Source organism: Emydura macquarii, unplaced genomic scaffold (genome assembly GCF_026122565.2).
Source record: "Emydura macquarii macquarii isolate MOO-44397 ecotype Brisbane River unplaced genomic scaffold, CSIRO-AGI_Emac_v2 contig_3603, whole genome shotgun sequence".
Taxonomy (NCBI): domain Eukaryota; kingdom Metazoa; phylum Chordata; order Testudines; family Chelidae; genus Emydura; species Emydura macquarii.
This window is the reverse complement of record NW_027133740.1, coordinates 373,106-391,420: the sequence shown is the minus strand read 5'-3', so window position 1 is coordinate 391,420 and position 18,315 is coordinate 373,106. Positions and strand designations below refer to the sequence as shown.

Below are 18,315 nucleotides of genomic sequence, written 5' to 3'. Positions count from 1 at the left end.
GCCACGCCAGTGCTCAGGGACAACATTCCCAAACTCAGACTTCAGGGAGGCAGAGAAAGCCTCCTCGAGGTCTAGTGGGGATGCTCAAAGTGCAGCTGCAACCCCTTGACATCTCTCTTCCTGGTGCACCTCCCCCTCCTACTTCCCCCAGCTCTGCCAGAGAGGGGACTACAGACCCCTCAGCACCTGGAGACGTTCTCTCCAGATTGATGCTTGGTGAGGCCGGAGTGCAGCACTTCAGAAACACATGGGCTTTGAGCCAATGCTAATGGGATCCATCGCCCTAACGTCTCAGGCACACACTCCAGTCTCTGAGCAATTCATTCCCATCACCTCCCTTCCCCCACAGCCATTGCTCACTTTCATTTCTCTGAGTGAAGGAGGATATTGGCTAAGCCATAAAGAGCTAGGCTTTTACTGCTGGGTCTAAGTGGTAGAGACCAAGACCCCCCCGCATATGAAATGAGTTGACTGGTCTCAGCCAGCTATCCCATAAATCCATGATGTGCACTTACATTTGGGAGTAAGTGGACTGGCTCACCTACTGGCATGTCTTATATGCCAGCTAATCCTTCCCGCTTTGCCTGATTCACCCAAGAACTCTCTTTCTATTATTAACAGTGTACTTATTATAACAGAGTGGTTGGGTTCTTCAGCAGACTTCTGGTTTGAAGGCACTGGAACACCACTGGGAAATGTTAACTGATTCCTGCTGGATATAATGGAGGTGGCACTAGCCTTTGTCCAGAGATATCTATAGCTGCTTCTATCTTAAGTGAGCGCTCTGGGGAGGCAGCTTGGGTTGCAGTATTGTGTTCAGCAAAGAAGTGGATTGGTTTTGACGCTCTCAAGTGTGTGCTGAGTATATTGGAGCACGGTGAGCATGCCACTAGTTCACAACTTGGCATTTACAGTCAAACTCTGGTCTTTGCGTTGCGGAGCTTAATCAGAGTTGATATGTCCCAGGGAGAGACGACATCAGACAAGGACATTGATGAAGGACGGACAGGTCAGGCTAACATTCGAGGCGGTTCCTTGACTATGTTAGTTCAGTTCCCCACCCCTTTATCTGTATTGTTCATAGGTTGAAGCAGGAAAGAGGGTCAGAGATGGGGAGAGGCAGAAGGACAAGGTTTGGGGAAGGGATTGGATGGAGGGACAGGAGGTAGCTTTTCCTTAAAATACCAAAGAAAAGGGCTTGAAGAATGAGGTGCATCCTCAGATATCCTTTGTTTCATGGGACGTCTCTCATTTGAGTCCTCAAGTCACCTGTGTTCTACACAAATTCAGTATCTCTCCCTAGCTTTATTGGTGGAAATGGTTTCCGTCAGAAACAGACTCTGTTACAGAGAGAACCATTTACCCCAAGGGAATGAATCCCATAGTCATTTTTGGTGCCCTTAATTTTGGGCACATTCTGCAACCCGTTTGTGTGTGTGTGTGACAGAGAGAGAGATTGAGGGACACTAAATGGGCTGTTGGGGGGAGACATGACCAGCTGTTGCCCACATTCTGTCCAGCTCTATTGTCCCTTCACTTCCATGAGCACTAATAACCCACCAAAAGAGAGAAAAAGAAGCCGACGGAGAAACATCACCCGCGTACCTGCCAGCAAGCAGGGCCCCTTGACCAGCAGCTCAAAGGAGAAGTCATAGGGGAAGGGGTTGTAGGCCTGGCCCCTGAAGATGTCTGTGCTCTCGGGAGGCACGAGGAATGACTGTTCACTTCGCAGGCCAGGAGCTCCAAAGCAGCTAGTGGGACTAAAACACAAGACAAGTCGGTCAGGAGCTGACTGCAAAGCACCTGCTAGGGCTGTGCTTGACCTGCTGGGGAACATTAGCCTCTGCACTGGTGAGCAGCCTGCAGACACCCCTGGTCCAGAGCAGCCTTTCTCCCTGCCAGCAGAGAGAGCTCTTGCCATGCCCTCCTGGGCATTCCAGCAGTTGGGAGATTAACAGGCGTCTCTGATGCTACTCTGGGATGTGCACCAGGCTTCACTGCACACAGAAGTCCTTGGGACTTTACTGCCACCTCAGGCCCCTGGAGATCAACAGTGTAACAGGCAGGGAACATGAAGGGTCTTCCTGAACCCCCACATGCCCCCGCATTACCTGTCAGGTTATTCCTGGCCTGCCCCACCAGTGAGCACCCATCTAGGGACAAGGGCAGCCAGGAGAATGTGGGAGTCCACAACTGGGGAGACCTGGGCAAACCTCCCAGTGTGAGACTCTGCATTCAGGTGTGGTGAAGTGAAGGTGCATCCTGGGAATCTGCTCAGGGATGAGGTGACCACAGAACCATCCTTCTGCTCTACATCCCCTCCCTATAGCCCCTCTGCCTTCCCTGCCCCTCCACAACTTCCTCAGCCCCCAGCATGGCATAGACTCTGAGAAAGCCATGAAAATCACCATAGGGCCAACCTGTCGTCACACAAGCCTCCTGGCTCACTCGCACTTTCCGGGACGGATACGACGAGGGGCGTGAGGATGGAGGGGAAGGTGACGTGCAGCGCACCGTCTGGCAGGGTCGGCAGTTCTTGGCTGCTGCTGAAGACCACAGTCAGGATTTCTGAGGGCCCAATGGGGCCCGTGCTGAGGATGAAGGTTGAACGCTCTAAATCTTCATCGAGGATCAGGTGACCTGGGCAAGAAAGGCACAAGAGGGAGTCAGCAGGCAGTTTGCACAGGACAAGCAGTAAGAGCACCGGGCTGATGTTCACCAGCACCAGGACGGGGTTTCAGGCCCTCAGCCATGGACAGTCTCAAGCTGGAATAGTGAGGCCAGGGGGATGATTATTAATTATACACTAAGTACTATCAGCATGTTCAGCATTGTACAACATAGAAAGAGAGACAGTCCTTACCCAAGGAGTTTACAGTCTAAGATCTGGTCTACACCACAAAGTGAAGCTGACATAAGCTGCCTTGCATCGACCTTGCTGTGCATGTGTCTACACTTAAACTTTTCTCCCACTGATGTAAGTACCCTGTTACAACGACATAGTAACGCCACATCCCTGAGCGGTGTTGAGCCATGGTTGATGTACTGAAGTCTACACCACGCGAGTGTAGACACTGCGTAACTTATGTTGACTCTAACAGTCCTCCAGCAGCTGTCCCACAATGCCCGACACTGACCAGGCACTCTGGTCACAATTGTGAACTCTACTGCCCAGAGGTCACGGAGACTGGAAGGCCCCCCTCCTCTTTAAAGCCCTGTGAATTTTTGAAATGTCTTTTCCTGATTGTCCAGCTTGGAAGCACACCTAGCAGCGCTCCATTGTTGTGTGCAACTGCCCCACTGACCATGCTGGCTACACGCTCCAGACGTGCTCCAGCGTGGAGGAGGTATTGGATCTCCTGGGCCTGTGGGGAGAAGATGCAATGCAAGCACAGCTATGGACCAGGCATAAAAACATGGATATCTATAAGCAGATTGCATGGGGGGGTTCAGGAGAAGGGGTAGAACAAGGACCAGCAGCAGTGCCACATGAAAGCAAAGAAACTGCAGTAAGCATATCAGAAGGCCAAGGAGGCCAACAGTTGATCCCGTGCCAAGTCGCAGACCTGCCACTTTTATGAAGAGCTGAATATCATACTTGGTGGAGACCCCACCACCGCCCCACACGCCACGGTGGATAGCTCCAAGGAGCCTGAGATACCAGCCTCTGATGTGAAATGTGAAGAGGAGGAGGTGGAGGAAAAAGGAGGACATGCGACCAGGGGTTCCAGCTATGCCATGAGCCAGAACATGTTTGAGACCCCACTGCAGTCCAGTCAGTTCCAGCAGTTGAGAATGGGCGAGTCCAACCTCGGGTAAGTGTGTAATTGCATTTCCAATCACAGTGATGTACTGATGGCGTTATCTGCTTTTCATTCCCTGGTAGAAGTAGCAAGAGGGGCCATGCAGAGCTCTTTGTTTATGTACCCAGGGATGTTCCTTGAATCCTCCTGAGAGATCTCGATGAAAGTTTCAGGGAGGCACTCTGCAATCCACTCCTGAAGGTTTCTAGAGAGGGCAGCCTTATTCCTTCCTCTGCGGTAGGACACGTTCCCACACCAGTCAGCAATATCTTCGGCAGGCATCATTGCAGAGTACAGGCTAGCAGCATATGGGCCCAGGCAGCTTTGGGATGCCAGCAGCAGCTGTGTTCTGTGTGCCTGTGTTACCCTCAGGAGTCAGAGACCAGTTAAATCACCCCCACCTGTGGGAAATGGGGCCAGTGCTCAATGCCATTGGCCTATACTCATAGTTTCATGCAACCAAACAATTCCCTTCTCACTTCCCTTGCCACTGGCCAGCCCTACTCACCATGGCTGGTCCTATTGCATTCTGTGCCTACCCAGAGCTGAAGGCCTATCCCAAAACTTAAGGGGAGGAACTACGGAGTCCAGGACACAACTAATTACAGGGGGCAACTAATGAAAAAACAGGAAGAGACGTGGGGGTCAAAGGGTCAAAAGCAGAGAACCTGAAGGGGACACCAAGCAGAAAACCCTGGACAGCGCCCACTGCTCCTCAAAAGTGTCTAGGGAGCCAGTGGACACAGCCCAGAGGAACTCTGCCTGAATATGAAGGAGCTGACAACTAATATCCCCGGAGGGCCGTGGGATCAAGATGGAATACAGACTGGCCCACCGGAGTTCTTCATCCTCGACAGGTGGCAAAAGGTCGTGCCACTTAGTGTCAGGGTGGGACACGAGGGTGAGGAAGTGAAAAATATGGAGCACAAAAGTGTACAGATGTGCCCTTGGCGTGGTTTGAAAACGAACTGGCCGCAGACCACGCAGCCGGCTCGGGGTGTGCAGGGGAGCAGCTGGGAAGGGCCCAATGAAAAGACCCAGAGATTCTTCTTACGACTCTGCAAATACTGGAGGATTGTGCCTTCCCGAGACCCAGTGCAGTCCTGACCAAAAGAACCGCAGAGCTAACGTCTGGAAACGGGCCAGGAGACCCGGAGTTGGTGCCGTGAGTGGTGCCGTGCACGAGCACTCCAAAGCAGACGTGTCAATAAGCATGACTCATTTAAAACTGTAGGGGAGCAAGGGAAGGGAGTTGTGAACTTAACTTCCACTTTCCATTGTAACTATACTGACAATGGGACCTCTCAGGGTTTTATCTGCAGTTGTTGCCATTGTGGCCTTGAGGGATTCCCCCTCCACACCTGTGGAATGCCTGAGCCAGAAGAGAAGGAGAAAGAAGAGGACTCAGGATGACATGTTCAATGAGATTCTCCAAGCAAGCGCTGCATCAGACTGTGAGCAAAGGGCCTGGAAGGTGAGCATTGAGACAGCCTGGAGAAGGAAAGGGCAGACAGAAGAAAGGCGCAGGAGTCCCAGCAAGAAAAGGAGAGGGAGATGCATCAGGACATAATGGGGCTTCTCCAGCAGCAGACACAGATGCTGCATACTCTTGGGAATCTATAGGTTTAACAATCACGGGTGCACCTCCCTTTCTCATCCCTGCAGAACTTCACTACATCTCCCTACATCCCCCTCAACATTCCACATGGCATCAGGGGGTGTATCCCTATCCCTACTATTCCACCCCAAGGACATTAAGGACAACCAGTTTCACATACACTGACCTGTGAAAACCACAGTTGCTGTCTCAGTAGGTAACTGTGCGTAGGTAGGACATGAATGTTCTTTTCCCCTTGTTAAGTTCTGTTCCATTACTTTGTTCAGTTTTTAATGTATTTTCTTTTAAATTGCATAGATTTTTCTTTGTACTGATTTTGCTACTGAATAAAATTATATTATTTGGAGAATAGTTCATCTTTATTAGTTCCCAACATAAGCTACAGAGTGCCTCGCAGTGCTGAAAGCACCTACTTACTAGCTACTTCACAGTGTGACACAACTGATAGGATCAATGACACACACAGTGTAATAATCATAAAACACATAGCAAGCACCGCAAAATTAATAGGTGCACTGACAGGGTTATATTCATAGATGTACACCAAGCACCACACAATTCCTAACAGGCCCCAAAACAGCAGGGCCAGATAGTTATGGTGTACTCTGCTCTAAGATTAAGATTTTGTCACTGTTATTTTTAGTAAAAGTCACGGACAGGTCATGGGCGATACACAAAAGTTCACAGAAGCCCATGACCTCGCTGTGACTTTTACTAAAAATAACTGGGGGGGAGAGGCTGACTGGGCATTACTGAAGCCTGAGGGGAGGGATGAGAGCCCTAGCCCCACTGTGGGAGGGAGAGGGTCCAGCAACCACTGCCCGCGGCAGCTCTGAGCTCCAGGGTTCCCTGTGGCAGCTTGGGGTTCCAGGGGCCCCCCATCACCCATGGTGGCTGATGTGGGGCAGAGGTGGAAAATGTCACAGAGGTCTCTGGAAGTAACAGATTCTGTGAACTCCATGATATAATCTTATCCATAACCACAACACATCACTGTGACTCACTGGTAAAGCGCTCTTTCAAAGCTTCTCTGAGCCTTATAGCTCTGCATTGAGCTCTTCTAATAGTCCTTGTGTCTGGCTGTTCAAACTCAGCAGACAGCTACTCCACCTCCACCCCAGTGGCAACTTTTCCCCCTTTCCTTCACAGATATCATGCAGGACACAGCAGGCAGCTATAATTATTGGGATGTTTTTTCACTGAGATCTAATCTTGTGAGTAAACAGCGCCAGCGTCCCTTCAGTTTACAAAGGGCACATTCAACTGTCATTCTGCATGTGCTGAGCTGGTACTTAAATCTTTCCTTGATGCTGTTGAGATGTCCAGTGTATGCCTTCATGAGCCAGGGGAACAAGGCGTAGGCTTGGTCCCCAAGGATCACTATTGGCATTTCAGCATTGCCAACGGTTATCCGCTGGTCGGAAAAGAAAGTCCCAGCTTTTAGCTTTCTGAATAGTCCTGTGTTCTTAAAGATATGAGTGTCATGCTCCTTCCTTAACCAGCCAACACTGATGTTGGTGAAGCATCCCTGGTGTTCAACTAATGCTTGCATACCTTAAGAAAGTAACCCTTTCTGTTGATGTACTCTGTGGCAAGATACTCTGGTGCCTAAATAGGAATGTGCGTGCCGTCTATCACTACATCGCAGTTCAGGAGCCCCATTGCTCCAAATCCATCCTCTATGTCCTGCTCATTGCCAAGAGTCACAATCCTGTGTAGCAGGAAATAATTTATGGCCCTGCACACTTGCATGACAACAGCCCCTGCAGTGGATTTCCCAGTACCAAAATGATTTCACACTGACCAGTAACAATCCGGAGTTTTCGAATTCCCACAGTGCAATCACCACTCACTTCTCCACAGTCTGCACAGCTCTAATTTTGGCATTCCTGCACAGAGGGCTGGGGTGAGCTCGACACACAAATCCAGGAACGTGGCCTTGTGCATCCAAAAGTTCTGCAGTCACTGATCCTCATCCCAACCTGCATTACAATGTGTTCCCACCAGAGAGTGCTCATTTCTCAGGCCCAGAAGTGGCACTCCATCATCTGCATCTGCTCCGTGAAGGCCACCGACAACCTTGAATTGGTTCTTGCTACATCCCACAACAATCTGTCCTCCAAGAAACCGTCACATTCCCTGCAGACTTGGTTCTTCTTACGGCTCTGCAACTACCGGAGGATCGTGCATCCTATGCGTGCAATACTCATGACAACAGTGCAGAGCTGTGCAGGCTCCATGCGTATATCAGAGATAGTGGACAGCGAGAAGGGCCCCGCAGACTTTTTAAAAAGGTGCAAAAATTATGGGATACAAATAACAATATGAGATGGAGACAGCTGCACACTGGGAAGTTGACCCTTACTCCCAGTGACTCCTGTAAAATTCCTTTCTGTCCCACCATGCATTGCCAACTTTTCCCAAAAGACAACGTGCTGGATGGCGGCAAGTTGCACACTGGGATACCTACCAATGGTGCAACCACACTGTGCATTGACAAAGGCACACCTGGTGAGTACGCCAACACAAGGAGACAAATATGCATGCACACAACTGATATCCTATCTGCGGCGGCTTTATGCTGACATAACTTGCATTGACCAAAGTTTGTAGTAAAGACATGGCCTGAGTCAAACACAGATGATACTTGGCCAACACCTTTAATACCCTGGTGGAAGGTGCAGACAGATCTACAAGGGTTTGTCACTGAATGGGATTTGAAAGAGAGGACATTTGGTGCACAAGCACAGGGAAGTGGGGATGGAGCTGGAAGCAGGAGGAGGAAATGAAGCAGACGTGTAGGCTGGGCAGATATACGCATGATCCTGAAAGTGAAGGTGGGGAAGTTCGACCTGGATGTGGAAGGTGAGAGACAGCCAAATGAAGGGATTCAATCACAGCGGTGGAGTCGTCAGGATCAAGGAAAGGAGGATGGATGTCAACTCCAGTGTTCAGGATGGAATAGAAAGGAGAATCTGGGAGGCCAGAGCAGAGGAAAGGTTGCAGTCATGGCAGGGGATGACAAAGAGCAGGTTTTGGTGTGGGAAAGGAGAGGAAGGGATGGATGTTTGAGATGTTATAGAGCAGGAACTGAAAGGATCTTTTAACATTGAATGTTAAATTGTGAAACAAGAGACAGAGAGAAGGGAAGTGAGAATGCTCCCAGAGGAGAACGACAACGTCCTCCTTGCAAAAGGAGGGGGATGGTTTTAGGGGAATACATGGAGTTCGGAGCTTGAGATAGGATATCTAGGGCTATTTGGGCAGCCAGCGACGTAGAACTAAACATTCAGAATGAAATACTAGAGAGGTGATATATCCAGGAGGAAAGATTGCAGATGTGAGATGGGACAGAGTGTGTGCTGTTGGAGGTGCACAGTTAGACTTGGGAGTCACTGGCAAAGAAATAGTAGCTGAAACTACTGAGACAGATGTAGTCACCCAAGGAGAAATCACAGAGGCAGAAGAGAAGGGGAATGAGAACAGAGCCCTGATCTTCAGGGATGTCAATAAACAGAGGGAGAGAAAAGGGAAAGCAGCCATTAGGGGAGACACTGAAGGAGTGCATAGAGATAGGAGGAGCAGCAGGACTGAACTGAGAAGCAAATGTCCCAGAGGAAGAAGCAGTAGTGATTGACTGTTACAGGCAGTAGAAGATAGAGGAGGGGAAAAGAGAGGAGAGCCTGAAGATGATTAATGAGCTAAATTAGAGCAGTTTCAGTGGAGGAGAGAGAACAGAAGCTGGCTTGCATGGGATACAAGACAGAATTAGAGCAGAGGAGGTCAAGGCAGCTGGATTGGGTGGCACATTCAAGGCGCTCGGAGGCAAAGGATAGGAGTGAGACTGACTCACCAAGAGGTTTCTATAGGCTCACACTCAAAAGCTGAGAGAAAGGAATTAAATGTTAGCGGGAATGAGGATTATCCCTTTTTCAGAGAAAGCCTGGCCCAGGACAGCAGATGCAGGAGAATCTGTCCTCATTCATTGACAAGCTGGCCGGCTCCGGGATGCTGGTACTGGAGGGATCAACCCCAAATTACAGACTGTCCAACTACTGGACAGTGGATTCAAGGAGGAGGAAAAGTTAATTTCAGAGAACTCCCATACCCCACATTCCTCCTAGCCCCAGGCGGGACAGAACTCACCTCAGTGCCTGCCCTGACCGGGAGAGAAGTCAGTAATCATTTGTGATGGGCAAACCTCAAAGGATTTAGGGTTTCAGTTCCTTGGCAACATCCGGAAATTCACATGCTGCTTCTCCAAACTTTGTTGGCTGAGAAATCAGACTGGAAATATGTGAGTGGGGTTTCTGGCCGGACATGCTGCACCTCTTGGTTCCAGCTGTGTTTGCATTGCTTTGGGAATTGTCTTTCCAGCAGAGGTTGGGATCCCAGCCCCAGCTAATACCCGGGAGCACAAAGCCAACCTTGAAAGTTACATGTAACTTTACAGCCCGCAGGAAAGTCTTGGATTCCATCTGTGCTTATTTGAGCTGTACAACCCTTGGCTTAGACATCATTTTAGCCATACCCTTGTCATAATATGGCTAGGTGACCACCAGCATATTTACACACCACCCAGCATACTTACCATTGGAGCAGAGCAATGGCTGGCCCAAACTGGGGCTGCAGTCAACGCAGCAGTCCTCTGCTCGGTGTCGATTTTGGATCTGGAAGGTGATGCTTCGGCTTCCTGTCACAGCTTCAAAACCTGCTACCACCTCAGTCTCCTCCAGGGGATAGATGAACACACCTATAGAGGGCAGCGGAGAAAGGGCTCAGGCTGACACCTCAAAAGCAGCCAGAAGAAAACCAGCCTGACTCAGAACAGATTCCAAGCCTAGGCTCAACATTCCCAGCCTGCACCACATGACGTATTAGCTCTTCACCACAGATTCTGTTCCCCCCCCCCCCCCCCCAGCACTTACCTGCTGCACAGCGCCCACCTCTTCTGCTCCAGCCCACAGCCCAGTGCTGGCTGGGACAGGGGTGGCCTCACCCCCCAGCCTGGAAGGGGGCCAGGCTGGCCTTTTATGATGCGTGGGGGGCACAGGAACAAGAGAAGCTGCCCCTCAGCCTCCTATGCCCCCCCGCCCCGAACTTACCCGCCGCTCTGGCCCCAGAGCCCAGCACTGGCTCAGACAGGGCAGCCTCTCTCCCTGGCCTTGGGAGGCGGGGTGCGCCGGGCCAGCCCTTCACGACATGCAGGGGACGCTGGAGGGGCCGGCGCCCCCCAACCCATGTGCGTCATGAAGGGCTGGCCTGGCGCCCCCACGCAGGCCGGTGCCTGGGGCCTGGCCCTCCCCCCGGTACGCCACTGCTTCAGGATGCGGTAAGGCAGCTAGAAAACTGCTCCAGATCCATTTTAGTATCTACTTAATGCACAAAAGGATGAAGCCATTTAAATGCACAACAGCCTGGCTTTGTTACCTTGTGGAAAGGTGACTGGATCAGAGCCTCCTGGATGCAAACCAGCACACATTCACCTATGATATGATCAGGGAGAAGGAAAGCCCAGTGCTTCCACCTCTTCCTACTCACGGGCTGTGCTGGGTTTGGGAAGGATCTCTCTGCCAATCATTCATGTCCTGTCTCAGGCACGTGTATTCCACTGCCTCCTACTGGAACATGCTGGATTTGGTTCTGTGTATATCAGTTCCCTATACTGACTATCCTAGTGGGTCTCCTCCTTTAGCTTACTAAGTAGAGGCAAGAGTTCAAGAGACCAAGGATGAACAGGGTAGAGGAGAGTGGGTGCACCACTGCTCCACACCAAGATAGGTCAGATCTGCTCCTCTATTTCAGCAATCGGCTAGTTAAATACATACAACATGTTCTTTAGCTCTAGACAGACACATTTTACCTTCTACAGGCTCCTCCTCTGAATTGATGTAAGTGAGGCGAGCAGTGAGTCCCAGGGAGTACCCGTTGGCACAGGCCTTTACGCATGAGCTCTTCAGAGGGAGAGCTGTCCAGGTAGCTAGAGAATACAAGCCTGGCATGGTCTCTAGGCAAGCTACCAGGTCCTGTCAGATGGGGCTATGGAGAGAAGGTGAAAAAACAGAAACAAGCACTGAAGTTTGGAGGCAACAGGGACAGGTCAGACTGAACGCTGCCTTTAATTACCAGGAGAGGTTCGGAAGTCTCCCACAGCCTGAGTTTGGGGCTTCTCAGCCCGGTTTGTAATGAAGTGGTGTTAATAAGTCAACCGCAAGATTAGAACATTGCATAACGAAGCTGGTGACTTTACAGTATTCTTCCTTCCTCAATTCCTTCCTCCTCCCCCCGTCACCACTTGGGCTTCCATGACGCTTTGCTCTCCTGGACATTCTCATCTTTCCCCTCCAACTCTCTCCTCTGCCTCCTTTCCCCTTTACAATTCCACTATCCCCCCAGTCACTCAAGTGTACAGCCTTGGCGTGCTCTTCAACTCCTTTCTCCCCTTCTCTCCTCACTTCCCAGCTCTAATCCGTTCTTCTTACTTCGTACTCTACAACTTCTCTACTGCCCTTTCATCTCCATCCCAACCTGGGCCTTGGTCCTCCTCACCTCAACTACTCAACCTTCTCCTCTCCAGCTTCCCTGAATCTCATCTTGCTCTCCTCCAATCTAGCCAAAGTGCTGCTGTCAAATTCTCCTCCGATCACACTTCTCTGCAGTGGCGTACCATGGGTTTCTAGCGTCTGGGGGCCAATGCTTGCATTTGGGCCCCCCCGGCAGCAGCAGCAGCAGGTAAGGTAACAGCGCCCCGTGGGGGGGGTGCTGGGGGCCCGTTTCCTGCTCTCCCCCACCCCACCTCCGCTGTGGGTGTCCAGCGTGGGGGCAGAGGGGCTGGGAGGACGATTGCTCCCCCGCAGCAGGAGCCCTTGGCCGCCGGCAGGCCTGAGCTGGGGTTGGCATAGCCAGCAGGGATGTCAAGGCCCAGCAGCCCCTGGTTGCCTGTGACAGCAGGGGGTGGCTCCTCTGAGGAGGGCCCTGCCAGCACCCCCCCGAGGCCAGCACTCAGGGGCATGGTCCCCTCCCGCCCCCCATTGGTCCTCCACTGCTTCTCTGACCATTCCACTCCTCCTCTGAGCCCCCTCCCTCACTTTCCCTGGCCTGCAGCATCACATACTTCTCATCCATCATCATCACCTCCATGATCATGTACGTTTCTGCCTTCATTTCTCCTGCTCTCTCTTTTGCTCCTGCTAAGGCTCCAGCACAAATTTCCTTCTGTATCCTTCCTCCACACCCATCTTCATGCCCTCTCCGTGCCACTATCCTCTTATGACGGGAACAATCTGATTCTTCTGGTACCAAACCGTCTCCGTCTATGTTTTCAAAGCCTTCTTCACAACATGTTTTTTTGCCAAGCCTTCCAATAATGAGCACTGCACGATTTCTCCAACACCTCAAGCTCACACCAACACTGACTAAAGTGGATCTCTATGCTCTACATTGTCTGCATCTAGACTTTATTGCGAGATTGGGCCTTCTCATGTTTTTGTAGAGCTGAGCATACTGCTGGTTCTCAAAAACAATCCTCCCGTATAGACTGTGGGCAGGGGCCTGAGGAGGGTAGCATCACGCTGCCAGGCTGAGCAGCCACTCCGGGAGTGCTCATTGGCCACAAAGCAGCAGAATTAAATGAGCCAAACACCAGGCAGGGCGAGGACTTCCTCAGCCCCTGTATTCAATGGAAATTAAGAGAAAAATCCCAGTTCCTGTGGCCCTGAGGAATGGATTCTGACCGCAGTCCCTGGGAGGAAAAGAGCAACACAAGGACTAATACTAAGCATGATGGGAATCAAATAGTCATGCGCTTGCTCTCTGTTTATTTTTCCATGTCAACAGCAGCTGAGCACTCAGCCTAAACTTTCCAATGAAACCAGTGCTAGATGCTAAGGTCTCCAGAGGGGGCTATCTGGACACTGAAGGCAAAGGAAGATTCATCTCGGACTATGGGTCCATGCTCTCTTCTGCTGTCAGTAGGAACCAGACATCAGGAGACACCAAACTAGGATGCAGCCTCAGAGCACAGCATCTGCTGGTCTCATCCTTGTCCGCCACCCACTAAGGTTACCAGGGTAATTTATAAACAAGTGAAGGGAAAAAACACACAGAGTAGCTAGGACAAAACAGAGACTGGAGTGTTTGCGGGGGGATTAATAATTAACAACAAGGTCAACACTAAATCTGAGACCACAGAGCAGGGAAGGAATTGCGGGGTGGAGGATGCAGCCTCCAGACAGCACGGATCTCAACAATGCCCACAGGCAGATCATGCAGAATCCACTTCTGGCCACAGCTTCTCCCAGGCTATGCCCATCTTCTACCTGCAGTCACATACCCAGAAAAAAAGTCTGCAAATGATACCAAAAGATCAGGACATCAGCCTATCCCTCAGGCCATCAAACTTTCCCACCCCATTCCTACTTCCATTTCCGCATATCAACAGAGACATTTCCAGAACTATTGCTCAGAACAAAGCATTTTCCTGAATTAGATGTGAAATGTAACATTATTTCCCCAACATGCCTCAAGACTCACAGGGAGGGAGTGCCTGAACCTTCTTCCACCAACAGGCCTCACTGCTTATGTGGAGGGACTTTTTGGCCCCTCTTCCACCAATCTCTCTCACCCCTTCACAGGAAGAGATTGCATGGTCCTGGAGTAAGAAAAGGATTCTGGCTCAGTGTCCAGCCAGAGCTGAGCTTCTTCACAGTTGTAAGTCAATGGATCCCAAAATGGTGAATTCAACGTATTTCCATAAAACATTCAGATAAGCCTTAATGCATCTTCCCTGCAAACAGATTCTTTGGATCCCTCTTCTCCAGACACATGCAGTATTCAGTCTGTGCCCATCCAGCTTGCTACATACCTCACCTCGACCCCCAATCGATACACCCAGATGCACAATGGATAGAGATATCCCAGCATCACTAACATGTGCTGTAGAATTAGCTGCTCTGAGTGGAATAGGCTAAGAGAAAAGGGCAAGGCCAGATGGAAACAAAGCATGTGGTTTCATCTCACACCAGTGGCCTTCATCTCAGGAATTGCAGGCTTATGAGACAGACTGTAACTTAAGATTCCACGTACCCAGAGTTTATGGGTCAAGGATGTATCTGATTAGAGCACCTTATGCCACTTGGAAAATGGAAACACTGAAGCAGAAGAGTGATAAACCCAAAACAAATCTGAGGATGCAGACTTGTATTCAAGTCAATCACTGTTAAGAGGGCAGTGGCTACAAAGAATTGGAACGATGTTCCGGAGATATACAGATGATCATTAGAAAGCATGTAAAACCTAGGAAAATACAGCTATGAGACTGCCATTACCATGCCATCCGTCTACCTATCCCACAGGATGTAGCTACTAGACAATTAGATTAGTGCACAGATCCTTAGAGGCTGGGAGTGTGAATCTTGGTAGTAATCCAGATCTGGGTGTGGATCTGCTGCATTTAGGAGCTGGGAGTGTGATTCATAAAACTAGAGTCCAGGGGTGAAATCCTGGCTCCGTTCAGTCAATGTCAAAAGTTCCATTGACTTCAATGGGGTCAGGATTTCACCCCAATGTAAAAGTCCTACTGTGCTCAGGGGCTGGAGGTTTGAGTCCTGGCACTACTGTGGTGCTGTAGTTCCGGGTGTCACTGAGGATGATCACCAGGTTAGCATTAGAGCTCAGGTGGGGTTCTAGGCTACAGTGGTACAGGGAACTGCCAGAGAGAAACTTCCATTGCTCAAAGTGCCAGCTGGCATTGGGAGGCCAGGATGATGTACATCCTTTCTGACCAGGCCCCTGCTAAGACCCCCTGCAGTTTTGAGCATTAGCAAAGGGGAGAGAAGACACCAAACCCACCCTGGGAAGCTGTGGGGGTTCTTAGACACATTTCACTTCAGAGCCACTCCACTTGTTCCCAAGAAAGTGTGTTTAATGTGCAACCAATGAGCCGCTATTTGCCAGGCCTCTGATTGGCCAGAGCTCCATCTAGCTGTTTACCATGGACTTACCAGGGAGGCTGTACTGGCTGTTTTTTATCGATAGTCTTTACATTTATTCTACCAAAGTAAACAAGCCCCATCTGGCCCTCTCATGTTTTATGTAGGCTGCGATGAGCCAGTTGGTAATGAATAAAAACAGATCCACAGGTCCTCACCCTGTCCTCCCCTCCTCCGCCTGTCCCCTCACGGAGAAACAAATCATCTGTGGCAGTGACTGCAAAGACTATAGATTCCTGCTGCTCTCTCAACAGCATGTCCTGCAAGAGCGACTAGGTCCCCTCACCCGAGCATGGTGTCAGCCCCTCTCTCTTATTCCAGATTGCCTATCAAACGGCACAGAGGGAAGCACAGCTTGCTAGCTCGTTCTGTCTTCTACCCCACTCGTACTTGTCACTTCTACCTGAGGGTGCTGTTGTTAATATCCATTTCAGCTGGCAGGGGAAAGAGAGTCATAATTTAAACAGCCAGCATCCCTGATATGGATCACCTGATTCAGAATCCAGGGGGATCAATTGTGTGCTGGGAAACAGGCATGGAAGATGAGTGGTTGACGGCGTCTTTAGTAGATATTGAGAGAAGGGCCAAATTCAGGTCTAGTGTAAGGAAGTGGAAATCCACTGAAGACAACAGAATCTACTTAAATCTACTTAAACCAGACCTGAATTTGGCTCAGAGTGCCTGTAAGATCAGGCAATGATAATGAAATAGATACTCTAGCTTCTTTCATCCGAGGATCTCAGAACATTCATTTAAACATTTATTAAGACTCACATCATTCCTGAGAGTTTATTCTTCTGTATTTCTTTAAAATAAATAATCTGACGTTTCTGTTGCTCCCTTTCATCTTAAATGAATTCCAAAGCACTTGACTGACTGTATTCTTGGTGGAGTGATAGGAATAGTTAAGGATGCTAAAGTGCTTAAATTCTGAAAGGTTATTTTCAGAAGCTTTAACTTTATCAAACTTTTCCGTGTTCTGCTGAAATTCAGCATATATATTTTTGAATAACTTTCCCAAGTTAGAATGGTTTTGTATATGCAAGGCCTTTTTAATACGATAAAGCTAACAATCTGCCAATGCCTCATTTGCACTGCACACAGATACATACACAAACCCAGGGGACACTTCCTCTGAAAAGGTGATCTCAGAACATTACAGTGAACTTTCACATGCATGTGTAAGAAAGTAAAGCAGGAAATCAATTTTAAGGGCATGGGGTGTGGGGAATATTATCTGTGAGGGTGCATGTATAATGTAGCCAGGGCTTCTACCTCATTGATGGCAATTATTATACAGGACAGAGATTTCTAATGCTTTAAAAATAATTGTACACAATACAGGGGGTTTGTTCATTGTGAAAAAGTAGGAAATTCCACACAAAACTGTATTCAAAATATTAAGACTGGAAAGTGATGCATTCACATGAGTTCTCCACAGAACCTTACCTGTGCTCCTTTGTCCATATCAAGATACAGGGCTTGACCTTAAACTGGTGAAAAACAGGGTAGTATGCCAAATTACAAGTTGAGGAGCTGTTCTATATTCTTTAATTACATGATCACATACTATTATTTCCCCACAGACCCAGCCTCATTCAGAGACGAGGCTGGACATGGAATGAGGCAGGAGTACAGAGGACTCAAACTTCATTTGTTGCTGAAGTTTTGTAGCACATAACAAATTAATCCAGGGTCCATAGAACCACTGCCTTACTCATTGTAGGGGTTGGAGGGTGAGCAGTGTATGGGCCCAGAGGCCATAAACTGAATGAAAAAGATAAGAAAAAATATTGAACAGCTGCCTCGATCACTGAGCAACAGCCATCTAGCACACTCTGCGAGGCAGGGAGCCTGCAGAAAAGCTGTATGTGTAATTACAGCTTATAATAAGGTGCACACACAAAGGGGTAGAGCTAAAGTAGTGCAGGTAGCCTCACTTGAATGCTTCACTTTGCAACCTTAACACTCTTTTTTTAAAAGTAGGATATACAGGAATTCCTAAACTCACCTGTGATAACACTCCCACTCCTAGGGTGCAACGTAACAGCCGTTTAGCAGCGTCCAGCAGCAATGCACTGTAGTTTAGGGGAGGTTGTGAAGCTGAATGTTGTGTCCAACTGACTCTGCAGGGGCAATTTGGGGAGACAGAATGTAACCATCCAGCCTGGAAGTTAGCCAGTCAAATCCTAACTCATGGAAAACCAACCATGGGATCCTTACTGAGCACAAATGGTCAGGACCTTGGTTTTCACTCCTCAGCCAAAAGTCAGCACTCCAGCAGCACCCATTAACTTTGTCTGAAGAAACAACTCCAGATTGTTCCCTTATCTACTTTCCGTTTCTAGTGACTGTCTCCTTTTTGTTGGTGTTGTCTCTTATTTGAGATCCAGAAGGTAAAAAGCTATGCTGCCCTGCCAGAGGGGAGATCCTACAGTTCTGAGCATGTGTGTCAATATTGGGGTGCACATGGAGAGTGAATTTCCTTCACAGCTCAGGAGAGGGGTCCCCAGGTCTGTTATAGGTGCAATGGATCCTCTTGTCCCTTATGAACTATGTTTCCACCAAGCCCAGGTTCAGATATTTGTACAATGGCCCAGATATTCAAAGGCATTTAGGTGCCTAATTTCCATTGATTTCAATGGGAGTCCAGCACCTAAATACCTTTGAGGGTCTGGGCCAAAGTGCTCACATTTGTCTTCTTGTCTCTAGTTGCCTCTCCATCTAACACACACTGCACAGACCCACCTGGAAATAAAGGAGGGCTTGCCTTCCCTACCAGTGCTGGAAATCAATACGCTCTCCTTCTTCCCACCAGGCAATATCTCAGGAAATCCTCACATTACCAGGCCAGGGCTGAGCATAAGGTCAATGAAGGCAGGGTCAAACGAACCCTCACGTGTGC

At 49.3% G+C, this 18,315-nt stretch overlaps 1 protein-coding gene across 1 annotated transcript in view; it reads right to left on the bottom strand.

Moving 5' to 3' along the window:
- The window catches only part of VWA5B2 (von Willebrand factor A domain containing 5B2), a 53,581-nt gene that overhangs the window by 23,601 nt on the left and 11,665 nt on the right, over positions 1–18,315 (bottom strand). The window contains exons 4-7 of the mRNA XM_067536505.1: positions 11,285–11,460; positions 10,013–10,174; positions 2,421–2,640; positions 1,606–1,760 (exon numbers count right to left, since the gene is read on the bottom strand). Coding sequence (XP_067392606.1) covers positions 1,606–1,760; positions 2,421–2,640; positions 10,013–10,174; positions 11,285–11,423 — 676 coding nt within the window. The 5' untranslated portion in view covers positions 11,424–11,460. The remainder of the gene's footprint in view (positions 1–1,605; positions 1,761–2,420; positions 2,641–10,012; positions 10,175–11,284; positions 11,461–18,315) is intronic.